The sequence below is a fragment of the Sus scrofa genome, chromosome 12 (assembly GCF_000003025.6).
Source record: "Sus scrofa isolate TJ Tabasco breed Duroc chromosome 12, Sscrofa11.1, whole genome shotgun sequence".
Lineage (NCBI taxonomy): Eukaryota > Metazoa > Chordata > Mammalia > Artiodactyla > Suidae > Sus > Sus scrofa.
Window position 1 is genome coordinate 13,303,328 of NC_010454.4, and position 21,606 is coordinate 13,324,933.

General features: G+C 49.9%; 1 protein-coding gene across 1 annotated transcript in view; it reads left to right on the forward strand.

Annotated features, from left to right (window-relative positions):
* Nucleotides 1-21,606, forward strand: part of CACNG5 (calcium voltage-gated channel auxiliary subunit gamma 5) — a 40,302-nt gene that overhangs the window by 14,818 nt on the left and 3,878 nt on the right. Inside the window, exons 2-5 of the mRNA XM_021066741.1 lie at nucleotides 15,500-15,741; nucleotides 16,559-16,645; nucleotides 17,570-17,710; nucleotides 21,266-21,411. Of these exons, the coding sequence (XP_020922400.1) occupies nucleotides 15,546-15,741; nucleotides 16,559-16,645; nucleotides 17,570-17,710; nucleotides 21,266-21,411 (570 nt within the window). The 5' untranslated portion in view covers nucleotides 15,500-15,545. The remainder of the gene's footprint in view (nucleotides 1-15,499; nucleotides 15,742-16,558; nucleotides 16,646-17,569; nucleotides 17,711-21,265; nucleotides 21,412-21,606) is intronic.

The following is a 21,606-nucleotide window of genomic DNA, read 5'->3' on the forward strand; positions in this document are numbered from 1 at the left end:
TGAGCACTCCACTTAGCCGTGTATATGGGACACAGTTAAATAATGAAAACAAAAATAGAACATTGCAGAAGCCTGGGGCAGGCTGGATTTTGCCCCAGGAAGAAGGAGGGAGGCCGTCTCAGGGAGGGGTGGGGGCTCACTGTCAGCCTGCCTTTGCCAGGAAGCTGCTCTGCTTTAAACTATATTTTGTCTTCATATATAGGTCATCTCTTGTTATTTTTTATTTTTTATTTTTTTGCTTTTTAGAGCCACACCCGCTGCATATGTAGGTTCCCAGCCTAGGGGTCCAATCGGAACTACAGCTGCTGGCCAATCCCAGAGCCACAGCAACAAAGGATCTGAGCTGCGTCTGTAACCTACACCACAGCTCACAGCAACACTGGATCCTTAACTCACTGAGTGAGGCCAGGGATCAAACCCACAACTCATGGTTCCTAGTCGGATTCATTTCCGCTGTGCCACGATGGGAACTCCTGTTAATTTTTAAAGTTTATACACGTGCATGCATACACCTTCCAATTGGATAATAACTTATGCTTGTTATAGCACATAGGAAATTCAGCAGAGACCGTCTTCCCTCTTCCTCTGACTCCACGGTGCTGGGAGGGGTGCTAGAGCTGCTTGGTACCACCCCCGGGAAAGAGGGGGCTGAAGGTGGGCACTGAATTAGAGACTTCCAGTTCTGGCAGCAGAGCAAGCTCAGCTAACACATACCCGTGCAACTACCAGCACTTAGAAAGACTTTTTAGGAGTTCCCGTCGTGGCGCAGTGGTTAACAAATCCAACTAGGAACCATGAGGTTGCGGGTTCAGTCCCTGCCCTTGCTCAGTGGGTTAACGATCTGGCGTTGCCGTGAGCTGTGGTGTAGGTTGCAGACGCGGCTCGGATCCTGCGTTGCTGTGGCTCTGGCGTAGGCCGGTGGCTACAGCTCCGACTCAACCCCTAGCCTGGGAACCTCCATATGCCGCGGGAGCGGCCCAAGAAATAGCAACAACTACAACAACAACAACAAAAAAAAAAAAAAAAAAGAAAAAAGAAAGGCTTTTTAATAAATAGTTGACTCGTAAGAAAGATGGAATTCTTCTAGGAACTCAATCTCAGGGGTTTCCATCATGGCTCGGTGGTGGTGAACCTGACTAGTATCCATGAGGACACGGGTTCGATTCCTGGCCTCACTTGGTGGGTTAAGGATTGGTGTTGCTGTGGTATAGATCACAGATGTGGTTCAGAACTGGCATTGCTGTGGCTCTGTGTGTGTAGGTTGGTGGCCGCAGCTCTGGTTTGAGGTTTGACCCCTTGCCTGGGAACTTCCATAAGCTGCGGGTGCAGCCCTAAAAAGACCAAAAAAAAAAAAAAAAAAAAAAAAAAGAAGTGTGAATGTGTCACACTCATTCATTGATTCAGTTGAGATGCAGTGGGTTCAATGCTGACTCCCCACCCCCAAAAAAGGGGACTCAATCTCAGAGCCTTGAGAATGTCAACTGACACCAGGGAGGACCAGATATGGTCATGGTAGCTCAAGTCTAGAATCTTGATGCCTACCAGGCCCTGACAAAGCCAGAAGTTGCCCCTGGGAGCACTCAACCAGCTGCTAACCACCAGCCCAAGAAAACTGCCAGGACAGACCAGGACATCAACTCTGTCCAGATGTTCCAGGTAGGGAGGAAAATGTTTCCTTCAAGAAACCTAAGGGCAAAAACTGAGCTACCCCTAGGTACAAAGTCTAAATTTACAACACCCCCAAAGGGGAGAAATCCTGAACTAAAATTTAATCTAAAAATGTGGAGTTCCCATTGTGGCACAGCGGAAACAAATCCGACTAGTAACCATGAGGTTACAAGTTCAATCCCTGGCCTCTCTCAGTGGGTTAAGGATGCGGCATTGCCATGAGCTGTGGTGTAGGTCGCAGACATGGCTCAGATCCTGCATCGCTGTGGCTGTGGTGTATCCAACCACAATCCAACCAGCTCTGATTGGACCCCTAGCCTGGGAATCTCCATATGCTGCAGGAGCGGCCCCAGAAAAGACAAAAAGACAAATAAATGAATTAATTTAATGTAATGTAAAAATTGGCCCTGAACTGATAGAACCCCTCAGATTACCCAACTGAATCAAATTCAAAACTGCTTTCCAGGGCTTGTCCAGGGCCCAAAGCACATAGGAATCCCACAGCAAAAAAAGTCCAGCCAAAGATGAGCTCACAATAAAAACCACAAACTACTCAAGGACATGGTTTATCTTGAGGCAAGTTAGCACAGACAACAAATGGATTGTCAGTGAAATAACCAAGGAGCCATCACCACTAATTTGCTTTCTATTCCTGTAGGTTTGCCTTTTCTAAAATTTCATTTCATGTAAAGTGAATCATACAATCCGCCTTTTTTTATGCCTGGACTTTTTTGCTTAGCATAATGCATTTTGAGATGTATCCATATCATATGTATCAGTAGTTTATTCCTTTTTATTGCTGAGTAGAATCCTGTTGTATGGATATACCATGGGTTGTTTATCCATTCATCAGTTATGGACAGCGAATTGGTTCTAGTTTGGGGCTATTATGAATAAATCTTCTATGAATATTCAAATATAAGTCTTTTTGTGCCCATAGTTTTCATTTCTCTTGTAGTCTCACCGAGGAGTGGAATTTCTGGGTTGTGTGGCAAGGGCATGTTTCACTTTATAAGAACTGCTGCAGTCATGGTACCATTCCCACCAGCAATGCATTAGAGTTCCAGTTGCTCCAACTCTGTCAACACTTAGTATTATCTCTTTTTGATATTAGCCATTTTAGTATGTATGTAATGGCTTCTCATTGAGCTTCTAATATATCCTTGATGGCAAAACTAAACAGGACTTTGGAGGGAAATTATAGGTCAATCTCACTTATGCATATAAATACAAATGTCATAAATACAATATTAAAAGCTATATTATATAAATATAAATATATTATACACAATCATATATATATATATATATATATACACATGTATAATCACAGCAAAAGCAAGATTTGTATTAGTAATGTAAGAATAGTTTAACTTAGAAAATCTATTCATGTAATTTACCTCATTAACAGCTTAAAGAAGGAAAGTAAACATGTAAGTGAAAAAATATAGAGGAGTTCCCTGGTGGCTCAACTGGTTGAGGATCCAACATTATCACTGCTGTGGCTTGAGTTACTGTTGTGGTGCAAATTCAATTCCTGGCTCAGGAATTTCCACATGCCACCAGCATGGCCAAAAAAAAAAAAAAAAAAAAAGTAGAAAAGATAATGAAAATCGGAGTTCCCGTCGTGACGCAGTGGTTAACGAATCCAACTAGGAACCATGAGGTGGCGGGTTCGATCCCTGGCCTCGCTCAGTGGTTAAGGATCCAGCATTGCCGTGAGCTGTGGTGTAGGTTGCAGATGTGGCTTGGATCCCATGTTGCCGTGGCTGTGGAGTAGGCTGGTGGCTACATCTCTGATTAGCCCCTATCCTGGGAACCTCCATATGCCAAGGGAGTGGCCGTAGAAAAGGCAAAAAGACAAAAAAAAAAAAAATAGATAATAAAAATCAGTATGATTGTAAAAAAAAATAATAATAACCTCTGAGAAAATAGCAATAGAGGAGAAATTCTTTACCCCAATAGGCTATATTTTCAACAGATATCTGACTTGATGGTAAAACGTTAGAATCATTCTCTTCACAATCAGATGAGTATGTCTTCATCATCCCTTCTGTCTCTTGGAGTCACTTGACGGAGCACCAAGATAAGAAAAAGAAATGGGAAGTGTAAGAATTAGAATGAAAAACTACGAAACTGTTAATATTCATGGACTGCACAATCATTATATAGGAAACCCAGGAGAATTTTATTTAGCACAGTTGCAAAATATAGGATCGTCATACAAAAATGAATAATAGTACAATACATTTGAGTATATTTAAGAACTCCTCAGAAGATAACCATAAAGAAAACGAAAGCTTCGGATGACAAGAAAATGTTTTAGCAAATACATATGATGAAGGATTAATACCCAGACTATTTCCAGAGCTTCTGAAAATTAAAAAGAAAAAAGATGAAGAACCCGATAGAGAAATAAGTGGGGGAAAGACATGAACTGACATTTCATATAAAAGGGGAGTAGAATGTGATTAGACATGAAAAGATACTCCGTATCTTTAGTAATCATGGAAACGAAAGAGTGACAGTAAGATACCATTTTATTTCTACTGGGATTGACAAAAATTAATCTGACAATACCAAGTGTTGTGGAGAATATGAAGCTCTGAGGACTCCTGCACACTGCAGGTGGGAGCGTAACTTGGTACAACTGCTTTGGAAACCAGTTTGGCGTTACGAAGTAAAATAAAACACACCACCTAGGTCACTGTGCTCCTGTGCCATGTCATCCCTCCATCCCCCCCCCCCTTGCTTACAAACATGACATTATTGCCAGCATTTTATATCTTTATTGAACGAGGCTGAGAATACTTAAGTATCTTGCCAGAGTTCACATGAGCTATGAAATTTCAGATTCTTCTTTCTACCCTTTTAACAGGCAGTGATTGTCTGAGTAGGTTTGGGGCAGAAACGGGACCCTAAATCTGCCCATAACTGATCATCTGTCCCAGCTGGGCCCCCACTTCGTGCACCCAGACTGCACTACCAGGATCAGCCAGGAGGGGGCAAGTCAGCCACCCGCCCTCTTTCCTGATGGGGCATTGTCCCTAAGCTCCAAAAAGACAGCTAATTTGAAAAGGAAAAAGATCATTACGTCATTTATGGGAAAATGTGGTGCCATTTATTCAACCAAACCAGATAAAAGGAGCAATAAAGTAGAAAGAAAATCAAATTCAATGGTAACCCTACTATCCAAGCAACCACCACAAATATTTTCATACTCATCCTCCCACATGTTAACAGATTTTTTTTTTACAAATCAGCAAACTATTGATATTTTGTATCCTCCCTTTTTTTTTTCATTTAACATTTTCCATCTACTTCAGAATAGTAGATGGAGGGGGTAAACCAGAGTTCATATAACTCTTCCCTTTCAGAAAAGCATTGGTTTTGAGCATTTTGCTATTACAGACAATAGTGAATAAACATTTTTATGTATTTTTGTACTTATATCTGTTTCCTTAGCGGCAATTCCCAGAAGTAGGATTTTCGGGACCAAGAGAAATGAAATGCTTAATGCTCAATTCGTGTTGCCGAATTGCTTTCCAAAAGGGTGCATCACTCAATATTCTCACCAGACGAGTAGGAAAGATCCTGTTTCAGAGGTGAGATTGGTTTTTTCCTTAATAAACTTTTATTTTTTTTTAGAGACGTTGTAGATTGACCCGTCCGTTGTAAGAAATCAAACAGAGAGAGCCCATGGGCCCTTTATCCAGTACCCTCCACTCCCCCGCCGCCCATGGTAACATCTTGCAAAATTGTGGCACAACCAGGACAGTGACAAGAATGAAATCAAAATGCAGAACAGCCCACACGGCAAGATTCTTCCTGCTGTTCTTTTATAGCCGCACTGACCTCCGCCCACCATGGTTCCTGATCCCAGCAATTGCTAATCTGTTCTCTCTTTTTTTTTTTTTAATTTTTTTCTTGGAGTACAGCTGCCTTACAATATTGTGTTCGTTTCAGGTGTACGGCAAAGTGAACCAGTTATGTATATACCTATGTCCATTCTTTTTCAGATTCTTTTCTCATATAGCTTATTACAGAGTGTCGAGTCGATTTACCTGTGCTACGTGGTAGGTCCTTGTTAATTATCTATTTTATATATAGTGTGTGTGTGTTAATCTCAACCTCCTGACTTACCCCTCCCCGCCATGCTTTCCTTTTAACAACTGTAAGTTTGATGAGATCTTGGAGTCTGTTTCTGTTTGGTGAATGAGTTCCTTTGTATCATTTTTATTAGACTCCACATTTAAGTAATACCATATGATATTTGTCTCTCTCTCTTTGACTTACTTCACTTAGTATGATAATCTCTGCATCCATCCATGTTGCTGCAAATGGCCTATTTCATTCTTTTTTCATGTCTGAGTCCATGTCTTTCTTTTTTGTCATTTCAGGAATGTTATACAAATGAAATCACAAGGTGAAGTTTTAGGAAAATTGCTATCAAACAAAAGATGTAGCAGAATTACAAATAGAAAACCTGTAAGATATACATTTTGCATTGGCTCATCTCTAGACTAGCACTGTCCAATAGAAATATAATGTGAGCCGTACACCGTAATTTAAAATTCTCTAAAGCCCCATTTAAAAAGTATAACGGCATATGTAAAATTAGTCTGTTTTTTTAGCCCTGTATACCAGTTCAACACTTAACCAGTATTTTAAAAATCATTAATGAGATAGTTTGTATCTTTCCTCATGTGAAGTCTTAGAAATCCCGTGTGTGGAGTTCCCTGTGTGGCTCAGTGGGTTAAGGATCCATGAGGATATAGGTTCGATCCCTGCCCTCACTCAGTGGGTTAAGGATCTGGCACTGTTGTGAGCTGCAGTGTAGGTCACAGATGCGGCCTGGATCCCGCGTTGCTGTGGCTGTGATGTAGGCTGGGAGCTGCAGCTCTGATTTGACTGCTGGCCTGGGAACCTCCATGTGCTGCAGGTGCGGCCCTACGAAGAATAGAGAGAGAGAGATCGCTGTGTATTTGTACTTAGAGCACATCTCACTTTGGACCAGTCACCTTTCAAGTGCTCGAGAGCCCGTGGGTGGCTGCCACATCAGATGGCTCAGTTTTAGTCCAGTCTGTGCCAAAATCCTGCTGTGAGTGTGGGGTCTATACAACTCCAGGCTTGCGAGGGTCCCCATGTTAGCTAGTGACTCAACCTTGCTTACATGTTGGAATCACCTGGAATTTTTTAAAAATACGGATGCCTCATCCCCTCCCCCTCCTCCACCCCCGACAGAAGGTTGGCAGTAATTGGTCTTGGAAGCAAACCTGCATTATTAGGATTTCTTTACAACTCCCCAGGTGACGCTGATGGGCAGCAGGGCTGGGCCCCTGGGCGTGAAGGTCTGAGGCCCTGGCCCCACGGGATCCTGATACATGTGGATCCTGGGGAGTGTAGGGGAGGCTGGGGGCTCCCTCCCCTTTCCTCCTCTCAGTTCCTGACCTGACCTGTTCCAGAGCTGGCACTTTCCACTCTAGAAGTTCTGGAGGTTTCTGTGCTTCTGGTCCCACACAGTCCCACCTCGGCCTCACCGGTTCGGTTGTGAGGCCGCTTTTAAAGTGAGAGGCACACGAGCTCCTCCCTCATTGCTCCCACCCTACCAGCACCATCTCACTACTACTTCCTGCCTTGGGGTCACCCTCCTGCCCTGGGGTCACCATCCTCAGTGGCCAATCTTGCTTCTTTCTGGGTCAAGGATGAAGACAAGCATTTGCTGAGAGCCCGTGACTCATTTTTGGTCCTGGAATCCTCACCGCCTCCCGTTAAAGAAACAATCAGTCTTGCATTATTGATGAGGGCTCTGAGAGGCTGAGCCAGTGGCCCGAGGCCCCGGCAGGAGACTAAAGGCCCGGCCACCCAGCCCAGGGCCTCTGGGCCTCCAGGCCGGCCTTGATGGTCTTATGAGATGAGACAGCCGGGCTGGGGCTCACGCTCATGCTTCTTTTCCAGACCAGTGCTCTTCTGCGCTCTGGGGCCTGGGAGGGGGAGTCGCTGGCCGCTGGCCAAGAAGCTCACAGAACCATAGACCTCACCTCCCCCACCTTGTCACCAGCCCTCTGGGGGTAGGGGTGGGGGCAGTGAAAGGTGAAACCCCGCCTTCTAGGCCCTGAGTTCCCTCCCAGGCCTTCAGGCCTGACATCCAGGTGGGAAATATTCAGGTCTCTTTAAAAACACAGTAAGCACCTTGATTTCCTCTCTTGAGCGTCGTAGTGAAGCATCAGCTGGAGCACAGACTTATGGGGTCAGCCCTGGGATCATCCAGGGGCCAGAAGGCCACCGTCCGGGGCTGAGAAAACCAAAGGATCTTAGCCCTGCCTCCCATATGGCCTTGGCCTCCTCACTCACCGGGGGCCGGTGCTTAGAGCCAGGTTCTTCGGGGCCTCAGGTTGTTTCATCCAAAGTCACAGGGGCTGTGGGGGAGGCAGAAAGCAACGTGCTGGGAACCAACTCCTCAGAGAAACGCGTCACCCTCTTCTCTGCTTTTCTCTCCCTGCCCATCTCCCTCAAGGCTCTCGCTTTCAAGTGGCTGGCACGTCCTCTCCCTTTCTGCACTGACGCTGGGAGGGCTGGAATGCTGGGCGCGTGGGCGTTCTTCCTGGACCCGCAGCAACCTGGACCCGGGGCCTGGGATGCAGGCCGGCAGGGCTGGGGTACGTGGGAGAAGGACAGGATCACAGGGTGCTGGGGAGAGGGAGGCGTGGCGTGGGCGCCACATACCATTAGCATCCTGGTCATGGTAAAATGTGCTGGAGACGGGAAAACGGGGCAGGCAGGAGGCATTTATAGAAGCCCCCCTCCCCCGCCCCCCAACTCCGTGCTCTGTAACCTGGCTGAACCACATGGACTGTCCTGCAAGTGTCCTCCTGCCGATGCCTTGCTCTCCAGAGGGGCGTGCCTGCTGCAGATCTCCAAGCTGGCTGATGAGTGGGGCCCAGGTAGCTTCTCCAAAGCCAGACTGCTTTTCCTCCCCATCCCCACCCCTCCTCCCTCCCTTCTCCCAGAAGGAGGACTCAGCAGAAAAAGCAGTGTCTCTTGCAACAGAAATACTGATTCTAAGCATGGAGGGGGGCTGGGTGTAACCAAGAATAACTCAGAGTGTCCAGCGGGAAATACTCAGTCGCTTCCTTCGTCTCTTCCCTCCCCTTTGTCCCCTCCTCCTTCCTTCTCCTCCTCCTCCATAATCGCTATTCGATAAGGAAAAATATCTGGTGTGTCCATCCACCCGAGAGATGCAAAGGCCAAGGAGAAAAGGACTTGAAACCCTCAGCCCTCTTCTCTTAGTCCAGAGGCTAATCCTGTTGAGCAAAAAATAGGGCAACACGTGTTTGACGGTCAGGAACCTGCACTTTGGGGAAGAGAGAGTTTCCAACATGATGAGCTCAGAAATCTCTGGACACTTCCCTCTGCAGCTCACCAGAACCAGGCTGAGAGATGAAAGCGAGGTCATTCAGTGTGGCAGATAACGGGGCCAGATTGCAGGGTTCAAATCCCAGGCCCCTGACTTTCTAGCTGGGTGAACTTGGAAACATGGCATAACCACCGAGCCCATCATCTAGAAAGTGGGGATAATGACCCTGGTTAAGTCTATGGTGTGCCCTTGCTATGCGCTGGGCTGGAGTCCCGATTTTAAACTGGCTCCATGTGTTAGCTCCTTGAACCCATAACCCCATAAAAAAGGTCCTAGGATTAAACATCCCCATTTTCATAGCGGTGCCTACCTCAAGGGTCCTTGTGAATTATGTGTAAGTGTCTGTGAACAGCGTCTGGCACATGGACCTGGTCCAATAAACATCAGCCTGCGGGAACCAGGGAGGTGGCGTGTCCTTTGGGTGAGGGGGGCGGTGGGCTGGATCAGGATGCTGGGGAGGAGAGAAGAGCCTCCATCAGCTCTCTCTCCGCAGGCGTTTGCAGCCTGGGTCTGATGGATGGCCCGTGTCACCAAAATTAGATCAAGTCTGAACATTTTTCCCATCTACACATATTAAGACACAGGGAACAGAATTGGTTTTCATTTCTCGCTGGTTTTTATGGTACCTGGTAGCCACGTGAGCAGGTGGAGGCAGCCACAGGAGCGGGCTTCTAATGGCCACCCGTTAAGACTTCATGCCACTGAATTATGGGGTTTGCAACCCCATCACTGCTCTGTTTAAGTGGGATCTAAAGCAATAAAGAAAGGTGTGACCCTCCTGGCCTTTTCTAAAGGGATTTTGGTTTCCACACTTGCTGAAAGATAAAAATCTATTTCAGTAATAGATTTCTTTTTTTTCTTTTTCTTTTTTTTTCTTTAGTCTTTTTAGGGCCACATCTGCAGGACATGGAAGTTCCCAGGCTAGGGGTTGAATGGGAGCTGTAGCTGCCGGCTACGCCACAGCTCACAGCAATGGTAGATCCCTAACCCACTGAGTGAGGCCAGGGATCGAACCCGTGTCCTTACAGAGACAACATCGGGTCTTTAACCCACTGAGCCACAAAGGGAACTCCTTTACGTGACTCATTTAATGAAATCCTCGGACAGCTTGCCAAAGTGTTTATCTCTCCAGCCAGGAGATCAATGAGAATCTGATCATTTGAGCCACAGAAGGTGAGGGTGGCTAAGGGAAAAAATAAGAGTGGGGCCTTTGTCCCACCCCAGCTCCTGGCAGGGGGTGCTCTGCTAATGGTCAGAGGTGCACCACTTGGGGGGTGGAGACACCCTGACTTAGGGCCTGGCCTTCAAAGAGGGGGACTTCCCCTGTGTTTCCTGTACCTCTACTGGTCCCTTTGCCAGCACAGGGTCAACACCCCGCTCCCAACCCCCCAGGCCAGCTCCTCTCCTTTCCAGGCTGCGTGGAAGGCCGGACCTCAGCCTGCAGACTCCGTGCTTGTTCTCATCTCGGCTGCATCAGGTGCAAGGTCAAGATGGAGAAACATGCTCTTAAGGAGGGAGGGGACAGGGGCATTTATCTCCTTCTTCACCTCCTCAAAGCATTGCCTTAAAGTGGGAGCTTCCAGTGCTTAACCCGAAGCCCTCTGAACACATATGCCTGCGGGATGTGGTCATTAAACAGCCCTCTGTCCCCTTTCCGTGTTGATTCAGTGGGGCTGGGCCTTCCCTTGGCTCTAGAGGAACGTTCTGGCAGCCTCTGTGGCTCTTCTGGTCTCCCAGGGATGCAAAGTGCCCCAGCCAGTGACTGGACCATCCAGTCCCAAACTGGCCTCCCACCTGATGCAAAAGGGCCGCAACTGATCGCCCCGAGCCCAGCTCTGCTGCCCTTGGGGGCCCAAAGCCTGGTCCCTTCCTCCTCTGCCGCCCTCCTCTCTCGGCTGCAGTTTGGGAGAGGGAGCAGGAAGAGGAGGCAGGAGAGAGAGAAGCATCCTCACTTGACTGGTATGGTCATGACATGGCACAGACTTTCTGTGCTCAGAGGCATTTAAGGATTGGGGAGCTTTGTTCTCCTCAAGCCAAGAGAAGGACTGGGTCAGGGAGCCTGCATCGGACTCTCCACCTTCTCCTTCTCTGCAGGCAAAACCCTGTCCCTCGCCCCACAGGCCTCTACCTGGGCCCGCAGTCCCACCTGTAGCCTTACCTGTCTCCAAGCACCTCAGCACTTCATTGCAAGTCCTTTCATTCTTGGCTTGGGCAGGAAAATGTGCCTTTAGCGATTTAATCTCCTCAAGACATTTCTCCCTAATTACTAGTCATGGATGATAATTAGCGACTCTTAATTCCTGATAATTAACAAGCTAATACTTAGAGGTAATGGCAGCCGGGTAATCATCCCAAAAGGCTCAAAGCTGCCGTGCATTTTAGGCCCCAAACTCCTAAGGGGGACCCTCGATCTCAGCATCTCTCCCCTGGGAGTTTGAGGGGCCCCGCGTTCCGTTTAGGAGACCAGTGACTGGAGGATTGACGAGTCTGGTCTTCAGATATCTTCTCTGCGTAGAGAGATAATACATGTTGTTTTTGAAGCTGTGTTGAGCCCCGAAAAGGAGAGAGAAAAATCAGATATACATCACCTGGTACCCAGAGACATCCACTGTCAACGTTTTGGCTTATTTCTTCCCAGTCTGTGAAATTTTCTTCACGGTTGAATTCATGTGAAACACGTGCTTCCCCCCACCCCCAGAGTTTTTCATGTACTATCCCAACAGAAACATCTTCCCTGGTGGGAGCAACTTTTATAAGAAAAGGTCTAACTCTCCCAGCAGAACAGTCAAAGGACTATTACAGAGTCGGGGATGGGATCCACGGGAAAAGGAGAAACAGTGCGAAAGCACAGACTCTGCCCAGGGCCCGATGAGGTGGGAACGAGGAATTCACTCTAGACCAGAGTGGGGACTCCCCCCCCAGCTGACCAAAGACCTGGGGTGGGAGAGTCTTTCTCACGCGTGCATGCTCACGTCGGAAGGGCAGGCTGCAAACCCATGTGGTCACGATGGTGTTTTCTGAGTAGGGAAGTACCAGGGATTTTCACCTTCTGCCTTATCCTTTTTCCATGCAGTACAAAGGAGGAAAAAGCACTGGACCAGCCTTGCCAAGGTTTTCAGTTCCCCGTCTTGTCCCTCCACTGAACTGCCTGGGCGACCTCAGGCGAACCTCACCCCTAGACCTGGTTTTCCTGACATGTGCTTGGAGCCGACTCTTACTCATCCTTCCCTAAAAGGTGCTTTTCACACTCCGAAATGTTGAGTTGGTGCATCTCCATGAAACTGGTATAAAAAGATAACGCCCAGGTGACTCCCAATAAGAAGCCCAATGGGATCAAGAAACAGCCCTGATGTGGCAGTTGGCTGTTTACAAAGATAATCTTCCAAAATTGAGTGTCCCATACATTTCTAGATCCCTGAGTGTCTGCTTTGTATGTGTCTCTTCACCCTAACACTTCTTAAACCTGTTTATTTCATCAGTAGAGAAGCAGTATAGCTGAAGCAGAGACTTTAGAGGGAGACCTGGGTTTTAATCCAAGTCGGCTACATGCCCATGACGGCCTCAGTTTGCCCATCCATGAAAGGGGGCCATACTCCCTACTAATGGGGCTGTCGTGAGGCCCTAATGCAATCCTGTATGATAAAGGGCTTTTCAGTACTCAGTGAGATTATTTATTGATAAATAGAGTTAATAGAAGCATAATTTCAATTGTGCAATGCATGTGATTTATTTTTCACTCTGTGCGGAGTGGTGTAAATGTGTTACCTGCTCTAGGAGAGGACCTTTCTGTTTTTTTTCAAGTGCGCTCCAAGGCTTCAAATGTGGCTAGTGTAGAATTTGGCAGGTTGGGTCAGCTTGGGCCTCTTCTTTTATTTCTTGCTTTTACAGATTCAGATCCGGTCTTTTCCCCACTCTCATCTTTCCAAATCTCCAAGACCTGGCTTTGCTTGCCTGCCAAGTATACCATTAAAATCGGCTGTTCAGCTCCAACCAGGCACAAGCAGTTGAATTTAGAGACCGTGAGCCACCTGTTCTGCAAAACGGGGCCTTCGCCCACCCATTGTTGCTTAATAATAATAATACCGTACCCTGGGGATCGTGTGTTGGGTTTTTCAAAGCACTGTCACACTTGCTGTTGCCTTTAATCTCCCAGCAATGTTGTCTTGTTATTCTTCTTGGGGGGCGGTCCCCAAAGTGGATTTCACAGAACAAAATGCCATTTGTGAGGTCAAATACCTTTGGAAAACACTGGGATGAGCAAAGCTAAATGGACTTTTCAGGTCTTTCACCTGTGAATGCACAGCGTAATTCTTTAAGACCTAGATACTGTCCTTCCCAAGTTTTGGTTTTTTTTTTCCCCTGCCAGAATCCTTGTTGCTAGACTAGTCCATGGAAATTTTTCTCTATGAACCCAGTTTGGAAAGGTCTTGAGAACAAGGAGGGATAAAGTTCAAATGTAGGCACTATCATTTGCTAGCTGAGTGATCTTGGGCAAGTTTCTTAACCTCTCTGATTCTCAGTTTGGTTACCTATGAAATGGGGGTGGTAAAAGGCTTGTAAATATTAAAATAAAATGTTTAGCAGAAGGCCTAACAATGATAAACATTCAATAGACATCAGCTTTGATTATTATCCTCATCCTGTTTGTTGGCCCGGAGAAGAATGGGCCTCGGAAAGGTTAATGTCCCACCATTCCACAGCTACTCAAGCTGAGTATAAAGTCCAGGATTCCTGCCTTTCAGTTTAAGGCTCTTTGCACAGTGGAGGATAATGTGAGAAAAAGAATGCATATGTAAGTATGGCTGGGTCACTTTGCCGTACAGCAGAAATTGACACACATTGTCAATCAGCTGTGATTAAAAACAAATCTGGAGTTCCCATCGTGGCTCAGTGGTTAACGAATCTGACTAGGAACCATGAGGTTGCAGGTTTGATCCCTGGCCTTGCTCAGTGGGTTAACGATCCGGCGTTGCCGTGAGCTGTGGTGTAGGTCGCAGACGCGGCTCGGATCCCGAGTTGCTGGGGCTCTGGTGTAGGCTGGTGGCTACAGCTCCAATTCGACCCCTAGCCTGGGAACCTCCATATGCCGTGGGAGCGGCCCTAGTAAAGGCAAAAAGACAAAAAAAAAAAAAAATCTTAAAAAAAGTCTTCTTTGCAGCCTATGGGGCTGTTATTCTCATTCAGGCAACATATCCCTTTGTTCCTTTCTCCTTCCGTTTCCTTCACCAACCATCCTTGGGTTCCAGTTCCATTCCCTTTGGCAGGTATTAGGGTTTATAAGACTCAAATGTAAGCGAAGGTATTTAGGAAACTGCTAAAAAAAAAAAAAAGTCTTAATGATTGTGATGCACGGCCCTTACCTAAAGTATGGACCCAGGGGCGCCTCCAGGCAGCCTGCCCTGCCACCCCTCACTCCTCCTCCTCCTCCTCCTTCTCGAGACCCAACGTTCCACCAGTTATAATACTGCCCACCCTTGGGTCAGAGTTGTTTTGCTGTGGTGTCATAGTTTTCTGGCTTGTGAACTCCGACGGGGCCTCCGATTCCTGTGCTTCTGCCGTGGCCATGAGCGCAGGGCTCTACACACAGTTGGTGCTTTATGAGATACTTGTAACCCAGCCATCCCCTTCCTCCTCCCACCCCACTGCCTGGAGAATGGCTTGGGTTGGTGGGCAGAGCTGGCTGTTTTGTATTTCATTTTCCCCTTCTTTGTCCAAGCCTGTGCAGGAGGCCTTGGCTTGGATAAAACCCCTGTGCTCTTCGGCCTGGCGGACAGGCGCCTCCAGGAAGCCAGCATGGGGCTCATTCTGCAGATCTATCAGCTCCCCGACGGTCAGCTGATAGTGTAGGGTCAGTGCTGCGGTTCCAGACTAGACGTTCCTCCTTGTTGCAAAAAACACCCATTTTCCTCCCCTTCTGCCTTCTCCCTCTCCCCTCCCCCTCAACAAGCTCAACGCCAGAGGAATCAAGCCTCTGCCTGAGCAGAGTTCACTACCGGGCCCCCAGCCCTTGGGCAGCTCTCTCCCACAGCCCGCATGGAGCTGCATTTTAATTGCTTTGGGGATGCCTTTGTCTGTAGACGGGAGCTCTTCAAGGGCGAGGACAAGGCCCTGTTCATCCTCTTGTTTCTCATATGAGGAAGAGTGGGTTGCTGAATGAATGAATGAATGAATGGTATTATCCGGTGTGGGGGACTCTCGGGTAGGACAAGGGGGTCCTTGCAGTGGCCTGTCCGGAAAGCTGTGAGTTCCTGATGGGCAGAGGGAGGTGGCGCCTCTGTCGCCTGTGGCTTGACCTCCTGGGAGCTCGTCCTCACTCATCCTTTTAGCCCGGCCGTGTTGACTTTAGTTACGGCCCGTGGCCCCGCATCTTGGGCCTCCTTGGAGCCACGGCTGCTACCTCTCTCCTGCCCCCAGAGCCCACTGCCTGCTGGTGGCCCCTCGCCTGCCGACCTTCGGGAAGATGAGTGCCTGCGGGAGGAAGGCCCTGACCCTGCTGAGCAGCGTCTTTGCCGTGTGCGGCCTGGGCCTCCTGGGCATCGCCGTCAGCACCGACTACTGGCTGTACCTGGAGGAGGGCGTGGTCCTGCCCCAGAACCAGAGCACAGAGGTCAAGATGTCTCTGCACTCGGGCCTGTGGCGCGTCTGCTTCCTCGCAGGTAGGGGCACCCTGGCTTGGGGACAGTTCTGCCCCCCAGGAAAACCTGCCCAGGGGACCCCACCCCACGCCCTGGGGCAGAGGCCGCCCAGCTGGAAGGAGGCAGTTCACCATGGACAATGCCCTTGAACGCTGGCAGCACCCCCTCCAGCGAGCAGCACCCGTTTCAAACTCAAGCCCTGACTCGAGATGTCCGTTTAGACGAGTCCTCTTCTCCACACCCCCACCCCGGCCGATCGAGGTGCCTGGCGCAGGTCTGACGGCCGTGCAGCCCTCAGCTCCCATCTCCCCTCGACACTGCACGGCAGGGCCTGTTAGCACGTCCCCTTCGCAGATGAGGAAATGAAGATTCCGGGGGGTGGGGGGGAGGGCAGCGCCATCACGTTCTCCCAGAGGCCCTCCCCCGGCTCAGAGCCCGGGCCTCCTCCCTGTGTCCTCACATGGTGGGGGCAAGGGGTGCTCCTTGGGGGTCTCTCTCTTTTCTTCCCCCCTCTTTTCAGCCACATCCATGACATATGGAAGTTCCAGGGATAGAATCCAAGCCACACCTGAGACCTACTACGCCACAGCTGCGGCAATGCCAGATCCTTGACCCACTCTGCCAGGTCGGGGATTGAACCAGCAAAGCCACAGAGACAAGCTGGATTATTAACCCATTGTGCCACAGCCAGGGATGGGCCCCTAGGGTTCAGATCCAGCCCAGGTGTAAATACACAGTGGGTCAGAGATCCTAGAAGCATCTGGAAATACCACTTGAATATGCTAACCTCAAATCCATGTTCAAGAAGAACCCAGAAACGTGACCCTTGTCTCCACAGGTGAGGAGCGGGGCCGCTGCTTCACCATAGAGTACGTGATGCCTGTGAACACCCAGATGACGTCTGAGTCCACGGTCAACGTTCTAAGTAGGTGCTTCCGACTTTCCGACCTGGGCCACAGTCTGGACAGAGCGGAACCGGGCAGAGGGAAGAGGCAGGGTGGCCAGCTTCTTTCTCAGGAGCTCATGCCCTTAGACTCAGCTGGTTGTGCCGGCCTGAGCCCACGGGGCTTACTCTGATGATTTTTATCCAGAGGTAGTGACACGTTGCTGGTGACAGGAGACCCAAACAAGCAAGAGGGCCACCATACCCAGGGGGAGCCCTGTTTGGGATGTTCTAACAAAATGCCACAGACGGGACTGTTTAGAAACCACAGAAATTCATTTCTCTCTGCTCAAGAGATTAGAAGTGCAAGGTCAACGTGCCAGCATGGTCACATTCTGATGAGGCCCGCCCCCTGGTTCATGTCTGGTACCTTCTCACTGTGTCCTCCCACGGTGGCAGAGGCGAGGGAGCTCTCTGGAGTCCCTCTGATAAGGCGCTAATCCCATTCATGAGGCCCGCCCCTCAAGAGCGAAGAACCTCCCCAAGGCCCCGGCTCCAAACACCATCACCTTGGGCGTCAGGTTTAGCAAATGAGTTTTAGGCAAACACCCACAGCCGCACCATTGCACCCAGGGAACTGAACCAAGCTCTCTGGCCCCTGATAAGACTGACGCCCCGGCCTTGACCTGACCAGAGCTGATTCTGACCCCAATGTGAGCCTGCAATACAATTCTGACACTTATCACCTTGAGTTAGTACCAGCCCCACAGGCTAAGGGCTAAAGGACAAAAGCCCTGCCAGTACTGGCAGGTCCCAGGCCACCCGAGAAGGGGATGGAGCCCCGGATGGCAGGGTGGCGGCTTTGGTGAACAGCCGGTGGCCACTGCCAGGAACACTTGACTCCGGAGGGTGAGTGCTGGGTAAGGCCACTGGAGGCTGACAGTGTCCTCTCGTCCCCTCGATTAGAAATGATTCGCTCGGCCACGCCGTTCCCTCTGGTCAGCCTCTTCTTCATGTTCATTGGGTTCATCCTGAGCAACATCGGACACATCCGTCCCCACAGGACAATCCTGGCCTTTGTCTCCGGCATCTTCTTTATCCTTTCAGGTAACCTGTGTCGTTTTCGCTCACGCACTCTGCACTCGTGACATTTAATTCCTAGCAGCTCTGCTCTGGGAAATTCTGGTCACAGCCGTGGGTCAGCCCCTGGCACAGGACCAGCTGAGTCAGTGGCACGAGCAGAACTGAGTCAGAGCTGGAGGTGGCCTCTGAGGACCCGGGGCCTGTCATCGCCTCTGGAGCAGGGATCTGAGAGGCTCGCCATGGGCGGGGCTGGGATTAGAACCCAGGGCCCTCCTCACCCTACGCTATCGCCATCACCTCCGCTCGCTTCTCAGTTTCCGCCCGGCCTGAGTGTTCCTGGTTGGGGAGGGACTCTGTCTCTGCGTTTTTGCATGAAAGACAAATACAATCTGCCTTTGGAAGAACAGCCTCTTCGCTGTTCTCCCTCAGCCACCCACTGGGGACCCTTGACTGTCCCCTTCACTTCCTAGTGACACCCCAAACCTTCAATACAGATCTGCCTTCTGGGACTGACCTCAGATTGTACCTCGCCCTTCGTTTGTTCTTTTTCTTCTTTGTGTATTTACTCATTTATTCATGGCATCTATCAGGCCTTATCTTGGGAGCTGGAGTCACTGCCTACAAAAGAGCATTGTCACAGGCGATATAAGAAATAGGCCGGGGGCGTTCCTGTCATGACTCAGCAGTTACCGAACCCGACTAGTATCCGTGAGGACGAGGGTTCGATCCCTGGCCTCGCTCAGTGGGTTAAGGATCTGGCATAGCAGACGCGGCTTGGATCCAGCGTTGCTGTGGCTGCAGTGTAGGCCGGCAGCTGTAGCTCCAATTCGACCCCTAGCCTGGGAACCTCCATATGCCACGGATGTGACCCTAAAAAAGACCCTCCCCCCCAAAAAAATAGGCCAGGAACAGGAAGACTGTGTGAAAGGGGCTAGGACAGCAGGCAGCAAGGATGGTTATGGGTCCCAGGGCAGGGTTTGAAACTCAGACGAAGAGTTGTTCAGGGCTGACTACCCAGAGAAGGCAGGGTGAGGGTGAGTAGGAACTGGTTAAGGACGTGAGGCTGGGTGGGGTGGGAAGAGGGCTGGAGGAAAGAGAGAGGACGAAGCATGGGGGAGGCTAAGCCGTAATCAGCACTCGTCAAGGTGGGACTACCAGGAGGACCGTGGTGAGGGCTGAGACTGGAAGGGCATCTGAGGTCGCCTTGTGGATTTGGGACTTTGTGAGACACCTCAAAAGGATTTTAAGCCGGGGAATGATGTGACCAGATTTGGACCTTAGAATAACTCTCTATGGAGATGAGGGGAGGAAGGGACGCTATCTCAATAGTACAGGAGAGACGTGATGGTGCCCAAAGTGAGACGAGAGAAATGAGAGCATCCAAGAGACACCTGGCAGGTAAACACAGTAGGATGAGGGTGAGGCTTTCAGGCTTTCAAAGACAAGTGCCATGTTCTTGCTTGGGCCCTGGGTGGCCGGTGCATGGCACTGCTGATCTAGGGATCTTAGGAGAAGGCGCAGATTTGGAGCAAAAGTCCTAAGTTTCGGGTGGGAAGTGCAAAGTGTGAGATGTCCATGTGACATCCAGAGGCGGAGTCCAGAAGGCTGCCATGGGGTCAGGGTTTAGGGCTCAGGCACCAGAGGTAGAGATGGAGCTGTCAGCCTAGGGAGTGGGGGAGGGAACCTCACCAGAGGAGGTCACAACAGGGAGTGTGAAGAGAGGGAGGGGAAGAAAAAGTAGAGGGAGGTCAAGGTAGGCTCTTCCTCTCCTCCAAGGTGACTGCATTTTCATGAGGACCTTTTCTCCTGGAGATAATGCAGGGCTCAGGGCTTCCACTGCAGGTGCTGTGGAGTCTGGACTTGCTGATAAGAGAGGGGCTACGGGTGGAAGGGGGGAGGTGGATGGCTGGATGGACAGAGGGGAGGAGAAGAGAGGGGATGGACATTGGCTGGGCACCAGACATTCTTAGGGCCCCAACTCCTAAGCCACCTTAGGTTCCTTTTCCCAACATTCTCCTGTCAATATAGGGTGGGAGCCAGGGGGCAGTCAGAATGCCCAGTGCCCAAGGGCTTTTCTCTCTTCCATCCACTCATTCATCCATCCATCTATCCATCCTTTCGTCCATCCATCTCTCTGTCTTTTTTTCAACCCACCCACCCATCTGCCGTCCTTTCTTCCATCTGTCAACCCATGCATCCATCCTTGCATCCATCCACCCATCTAACAAACACTGAGCACCTTCACTGACCTCAGCCCACCCTCCGCATGGTGATATTCCCACCCAGTCCAAGAGGTAGAGACCTGGAGTTAACCTCTTTCCTGATCTTTCTATGAACTTCACAATAGTCAAGTCTATAGAGTAGCTTCTAAGCACCTGAGCTTTTCAGTGGTGGGTGACAGGACCAGAAATCTCAGATTGAACTGGGCCACATGAAGTGGGTTGGTTATTTTTTGTTGTTTTGTTTTGTATTTTTGTCTTTTAGGGCTGCACCTGCAACATATGGAGGTTCCCAGGCTAGGAATCTAATCAGAGCTATAGCCACTGGCCTACGCCACAGCCACAGCAACACCAGATCCAAGCCACATCTGCAACCTACACCACAGCTCACGGCAACGCCGGATCCTTAAGCCACTGAACAAGGCCAGGGATCGACCTTGCATCGTCATGGATACTAGTCAGATTTGTTAATCAATTAGCCACAACAGGAGCTCCATGAAGTCGTTTTAATGATAGCAATAGAGAGGGTTCACTTGGGCCAGCAGTGATTCCAAGGCGACTTAGGTGCCAAGGAAGGCTTGACTCACATTTATTTTCCTTTAACTTCATCCTTCAAGATGCCCTAGCTTAATCATGTGAGTGGAATTAAACAGCTCAAAACAGTAATTAATTATGTCCTGATTGAATTATAGTCACTAATGGACGAGACTGATGCCCGAGTCAGACATTGGCACAAGGGCAGCAGGAGTGTGGTCCCCACTGGCCCCCTGATTTAATGCTTGTCAGAATCTGGGCCAACTCTCTTTACCTCTCCTGCCTAATGCCCTCCATAGGCCACACCCATGGTCAGGTGGGCCGCACAGACCCACAGTTATATGGCCATCCATCCAGGGGCTGGAGGCCCCGGCTGCCTCTGCCAAGGGAGCTGGTTTCATTCCACAGTTTAGCAAAAGCCACCTGCTAACTTGGTGATTCTCACCCTTAGTTCACATTGGCATCGCCCAGGGAGCTTTGAGGACGATACTGCACCAGGCCCCAGCCCAGGTCACGTGTAGCAGAAGATATGGGGGTGGGACTCCTGGGACGGACGTCTGACAGGTGACTCTAGTGAGCAGGTGGGTGAGAACCATGGGGCTTCTCATGACTCAGGAGATGCATAGACAGGGCCTTTCTTACTGGCAGCTCTTCACTTCCTAGAAGGTAATGGCCTAAGGGTCTTCAGGAGGGCTCCCCTTGAACACCAGAATGAGTTCATGGTCACCACAAGGCCAGCGTCTTTCTCCCTGAACCCCCGGGGGTGGGGGGTGCCCCATCCTAAACTCCCCGGCCCTCTTCTCTGAGCTTCCGGCCCCGCCCCCAGGCCTGTCTCTCGTGGTGGGGCTCGTGCTCTACATCTCTAGCATCAACGACGAGATGCTCAACAGGACCAAGGACGCCGAGACCTACTTCACCTACAAGTACGGGTGGTCCTTTGCCTTCGCTGCCATCTCCTTCCTTTTGACCGAGGTAAAAGGGTTGGGTGGGGAAGGGGGCGGGGCGGGGGCTGAGTGGGAGGAGAAGGCCCCTTGGCTTGTCCTGGACGCGCCCCCTCTACTGCCCCACACCCCAGGCTGTGTCACTCTCTGACCTTCTGAGGTCAGCCAGGAGTGGATGCTCCCGGCCCGGCATCCACTGCCTCCCCCTCCAGCTGCTCTCAGGGCT